The sequence below is a fragment of the Erinaceus europaeus genome, chromosome 7 (assembly GCF_950295315.1).
Source record: "Erinaceus europaeus chromosome 7, mEriEur2.1, whole genome shotgun sequence".
NCBI lineage: Eukaryota > Metazoa > Chordata > Mammalia > Eulipotyphla > Erinaceidae > Erinaceus > Erinaceus europaeus.
The window spans coordinates 116,536,706-116,542,631 of NC_080168.1; the positions used below are offsets into that span (position 1 = coordinate 116,536,706).

The 5,926-nt window shown below is 43.5% G+C and overlaps 1 protein-coding gene across 1 annotated transcript; it reads left to right on the forward strand.

Moving 5' to 3' along the window:
* The first annotated feature begins 751 nt into the window (after window positions 1-751).
* Window positions 752-4,908, forward strand: LOC103107435 (large ribosomal subunit protein uL22m-like). Its single transcript, XM_060193374.1, has 2 exons — window positions 752-794; window positions 4,196-4,908. Exons 1-2 carry the CDS (start codon window positions 752-754, stop codon window positions 4,840-4,842), a joined length of 690 nt encoding a protein of 229 aa, XP_060049357.1. The 3' UTR covers window positions 4,843-4,908.
* Window positions 4,909-5,926: the final 1,018 nt, after the last annotated feature.

The window sequence follows — 5,926 nt, forward strand, 5'->3', positions numbered from 1 at the left end:
CCTTCTGTATCCCACAATGATCTTGGGTCCATATTCCCAGAGGGCTAAAGAATAGGAAAGCTATGGGGGGGGGGGGGGGCGGGATGGGATACAGAGGTCTAGTGGTGGGAATTGTGCGAAGCTGTACCCCTCTTATCCTATGGTTGTGTTAATGTTTCCTTTTCATAAATAAAAAATTAAAAAATAAATAAATAAAGCTCTGTGTAAGTATGACAGAGATGTCTACTTGAACTTGATCCAACATCAATTCACTCCTCTCTCATTCTTCCTCATTCTTCGCCGAGCCCCTCCTCCGTCATCAGCATACCCTGATAACCTGCAGGGACTGGCCACTGGCAGTCCCCCCCCCCCCCCCCCCCGTGCTGTGTCACTCAATGGACACTGATCCCTCCATTTAGAAGACTTCAGTGCCCAGGTAATGGAATGTAGTGAACATGTAACCCTAGTAACCATAGTAACCATAGTAACCATAGTGTGCCTGCATAGTGTGATAAGACAGAGAGACATATGTATACGTAGGATAAGACGTCAACCCGAACCTGATTGGCCAATGGAGATGTAACCTTAAAACCAGAGGCAAGACAGTGTAAGTAGAGGTTCAGAAACCAGCTGGATGAAGCACTTTCACCGTTACTGACCAGGATGCTGCCGGTGCTGCTAGAGACTTAAGCACACGAGGCCAGGCTAAGTAACTGCTTCCAGAGCCAGCAGACGAAGGACCATCAGCTCGGTGACACAGCGACTGGTGAACATGTCGCGAACCTTACCTGCAAATGGTTACTGGGTAAGGAGAGGTATCAGGTTGACTATGTGTTGTGTGAATTATGTGAATTTTGTGACCCTTCTATGGCATCTGAATAAGTGAAGAATTATTGCTTAACCCCGACACGCTCTCCGTGTGAGTCCTTACTCTTTAAAAAAAATTTTTTTTTATTTATTTCCCCTTTTGTTGCCCTTGTCTTGAGTCCTTACTCTTATACCTTGCTTGTGACATTTGTTCAAAGCAATCTTCAGTCTACTGTGTGCTAAGCAGGGCACTGAATATTATGAGAGCAAATATCATGAGCTAAGTATTATTCTGGCTTTTTTTTTTTTTTTAACCAGAGCACTACGCAGCTTGGTTCATGGTGGTGTGGGGGATTGCACCTGGGACTCTGGAGCTTCAAGCATGAGAGTCTCTTTGCATAACCACTATGCTATCTCCCTCTATTCTGTCTTAATATAGATAAAAATCTGACAGGAAAGAAAGAAATTCAAAAAGAAACTAGAATGCCGGGGGCCAGCCCCAGCAGGTTATTAGGGTCAGCCTGAAGGAGGAGGGGCATCGGCGAAGAATGAAGGATGAGAGACGAGTGGGTTGATGCTGAATCAAGCTCCAGCAGACATCTCTGTCTTACCTAAGCAGAACTTTATTCTTACAGTCTCATAAGGCTTAGATCATTCAAACAAAAATCACCAAGGCTTTGATTATTGAAACAAAAATCACCAAGTAAGAACAGCACAGGTAGGGAACGCCTCCTGCTTTGTGGAACATTTACATTCCAGGGGCACTTTCCACCCTAGAGATCACATCACCATTTCTGTGTCTTTTGTTTTTCCTGTACCTGTGTGCTAGGCAAATGTCCTATTGATTAAGATGAATATTCTACCTTTTATGCCATTCTCTTGGCCCTATGCATCAGAAGACAATGGTTTATAGAAAGTTCAAGCTTGTTATATTTCTAGGGGCCTTAAACAAATTGAGTAACCCATTTTTCACAAAATCTGTTCCATTGTTTGATCAAGGAGTTTTGTTTTATTTTGTTCCAAGTTAAACTCTCTAGCTAGAATCCATCCTCTGTGTATGCTCACTATGTGACCTAGGTTCTTGTGTACTATTCCTGCATAAGGAGGTGGGAGCATAGTGGTGGGAGGTAGATTAAAAGGCCCATTGTATCTAGGCAGGTATCATAACTTTCCACTAATTATTTATGTTTTGTAAGGTAGCCCCTCCACTGTGGGAACTACCAATCTTTCTCTATATTTTAGGGGAAATACTAAAGGAAGTGGTGTAGATAAAGGGGAAAACATTTCTTCCTATTGGGGCCTCCTGAAAAATTCTGCATCACTGATATTGCTTGTTCCATTATGTTCAATCTTACAGAGTGCAGTGCAGGTTTTGTCATTATTTTTGTCATTTGGTCAGGCTCTGAGCCTGGCCATAGGTAAATATTATTAAGACCACACAGAGCTTAATCATGGCAAAAGGCGAGATGGTTTCAGTTTGGCCTGGAGAGTCCAGCTGTGCTGAACTTCCTGCGAAGCTGGTACCGTGTCAAGCAGCTTGCTTGGCGGCGCCTACACCATTAGAATATGTTAAGTACCACAAATGAGACATAAGCGAGAATCAGAGTTCAGCTGGATGACGCTGGAATCTGTTTCTGACCTGAGAGACCTCAGCACGGCGTGAGCATGTAACCCAGGCTTTAAGAGTGTCAAATATTTTTTCTTTCCCCACAGGCCACTTGTTTGGATCAGAATGTCTTTATATCACTTTTCACTTATTCAACGATTTTTTTGACATGAGGGTTATTGCTGAGCCTCAGGGCCTGTATGACTCCCTGTTTTCCAGTGGACATATTTTTCTTTTTCTCTCATTCTGCACATATAGGATGAGAGAGAAAAGGGAAGGAAAACAAACATGTCTCCAGCACTGCTCCCGGGCTCGTGAGACTCACCCCCAACAGGTCCTCACGCAGGGTAATATGTGTATTCTACTGGGTGGACCGCCACCTGGCCCTGCCAATCTTTCTTTTTTTTTTTTTTTTTTTAATATTGGAAGTACCAGGTTCACAGCCAGATGTGGAGATGTAACAGTGTACAAGATAGGAATAACCCTTACCTTTCTGGTTCTTATGCTCTGTTTAGGGAGGAAAGTAAGAAGACAGAACTATGATAGACTCAAAGAACTACAAACATCAGGGAAGGCCTATTTGAAGAAAAAAAAAATGAGGGTGCATGGTGGAGGTGCAATAGTTAAGTGTACATACCACCCTGTGCAAAGACCCAGGTTTGAGCCCCTGCAGGGGTGACACTGCGTGAGCAGTGAGGCAAATTTTTCTCTCTCCCTCTCTATCTCTCCTTCCCTCTCAATTTATCTCTATCCTGCCAAGTAAAAAATAAAATAGAAAGAAAAAATCTAGCCACCAGGAGCAGTGGATTTGTAGTGCTGGCACCGAGCCCCAGCAATAACTCTGGTGACAATAAAAAAAAGAAGGAAAGAAAGAAAAGAAAAGATGAGAAAGACTGAAATGATACATAAGCAGTGACTTAAGGAGTAAACATGAACTTTCCACCTTCTGCACCCCATAAAGAATTTTTGGTCCATACTCCCAAGAGGGATAATGAATAGAGGCGAGGTGCCGCACATGGTTAAGCGCACACATTACAGTGCACAAGGACCCAAGTTCAAGCCCCTGGTCCCCAGCTGCAGGGGGAAAGCTTCATGAGTGGTGAAGCAGGTCTGCAGGTGTCTGTCTCCCCCACCCTTCTCAATTTCTCTCTTTCTCTATCCAATAATAAATATTTTATTTAAAAAAATAGGGAAGCTTCCAGTGGAGGGGATGAGACACAGAACTCTGATGGTGGGAATTGTGTAGAACTGTACCCCTGCTATCTTACAATCTTGTTAATCATTGTTAAATCGCTAATAACAAATTTTAAAGAAATGAACCACCCATGGTAAGGCATAGAGAAAGAGTACTGTAGAGAAATGTAACAGCATATGAAAAAGTAATGACATCAGAAGATGCTTGAGGAGACTGGAGTTGGTGTATTGCAACTAGGGTGGGGGGTGAAGAGAGTTCAGGTCCTGGAAAAGGATGACAGAGGACCTAGTGGGGGTTGTATGTTATATGAAAACTGAGAAATGTTATGCATGTACAAACTGCTGTATACACTGTCAAATGTAAAACATTAATCCCCCACTAAAGGGAAAAAAAAAGAAAGAAAATGCTTGAGGTTCTTGTTTTCTGAAGTGAGACTAATGACTGGGATATAACAAAGAATAAACCGGAGAGTGAGGGTAGATAGCATAATGGTTATGCAAAGAGACTGTCATGCCTGAGGTTCCAAAGCCCCAGGTTCATTCCCCCACACCACCATAAACCAAAGCTGAGCAGTGCTCCGGTAAAAAGAGAAAAGAAGGCTTCAGTAGAGGGAGGGGGAAGACGGCGGTGGCTTGTGCTAGACCGCTTGGTTGCATTATGGATGCAGAGCCTGAGGGAGAAGCCGGCCTTGGGGTTCCTTTCATCTCATGGTCTTTTACCCCCGTCACATATCCACACAAGTGCTCCTCTTGACATTTCTAGAAGATGGGAGAAGAAAAATAAAATTGTTTATCCTCCACAGATGCCTGGAGAACCCCGGGGACCAGCGGGAATCTACCACTGCGGAAGGCAAGTTAAGTACAACAAAGACAAGATGTGGTATTTGGCAACATTGATCCGAGGCATGTCCGTTGACCAGGCGTTGGCTCATTTAGAATTCTGTGACAAAAAGGGGACCCAAATAATTAAAGAGATTCTCTTAGAAGCACAAGATACGGCAGTAAGAGATCACAATGTGGAGTTCCTATCCATTTTACGTATAGCTGAGTTCCATTCAAGATATGGCCAGTACCTGAAACACATCCGGTACCACAGCAGAGGTTATTTTGGGATCATGGAGAAGGTTTATTGCCATTATTTTGTGAAGTTGGTAGAAGGCTCCCCACCGCCGCCCAAGGCAACAGAGATGGCCATTGCCCATGCCAAAGAGTACGTTGAGCAACTTCGCAACCGGACCATCATTCACAGTTTGTGACGGGCAGCTCAAGTGCTATTGTGTATGTATTTTGCATTTATTTCCTAAAAAAAAAAAAAAAAAAAACTATTAACAGCAAATATTTAAAAGAGAGAGAGAGAGAGAAAAAAAAAAAGAAGAAACAAGAAAGATCGGAGAGAGACAGGCAGACATGGCCTTGAGTATTATTAGGACTTCGTACCTTTTTTTAAAAAATATTTATTTATTTATCAGTGGATAGAGACAGAGATTAATGGAGAGGGAAGGGGGAGATAGAGAGGGAAAGAAACAGAGAGACACCTGCAGCCCTGCTTCACCACTCGTGGAAGCTTTCCCCCTGCAAGTGGGGACCAGGGGCTTGAACCTGGGTCCTTGTGCACGGTAATGTGAGCACTCAACCAGGTGAGCCACTGCCTGGCCCCAACTTTGTACATTTTTTAGTGCAAAAAAAAAGCCATTTTTAAGTTAACTAACAATGCAAATTTGTTGCACAGTGAAGAAAACTGGCAGGTCATGTTCAAGGACCTGGGTTCAAGCCTCCAGTCCCCACCTATAGTGGGGGAACCATCACAAGTGGTGGGGCAGTACTGCAGGTATCTCTCCTGTCTGCCTCTCTCTTCCCTCTCTCTTTCTCTCTCTGTCTCTCACTCTCCATCCAAAAGACTGAAAGTAAGAGAGAGAAATGGAAATGGCCAACAGGAATAGTAGAATTGCACAGGCACCAAGTCCCAGCAGTACACCTGGTGGAAAAAAGAAGAGAAATAAATAAAATTTATATTAGGGAGGTAAGAGTAAAAGTGAGATCAGTTAAAAACCCAGGGAAAGGATGACAGTGTCTTAGACTAAGGCAGTAGATAGAAAACACATGTTTTTTTTTTTTTACCTCCAGGGTTATTGCTGGGGCTCAGTGCCTGCACTAGGAATCCACTGTGCCTGGAAGCCATTTTTTTTCCTTTTATTTCCCTTGTTGTTTATCGTTGCTGTCATTATTGTTGTTATTGTTGTCGTCGTCATTGTTGGATAGGACAGAGAGGTGGGGAGCCGGGGGCTCGAACCTGGATCCTTATGCCGATCCTTGTGTTTTGCGCCACGTGCACTTAACCTG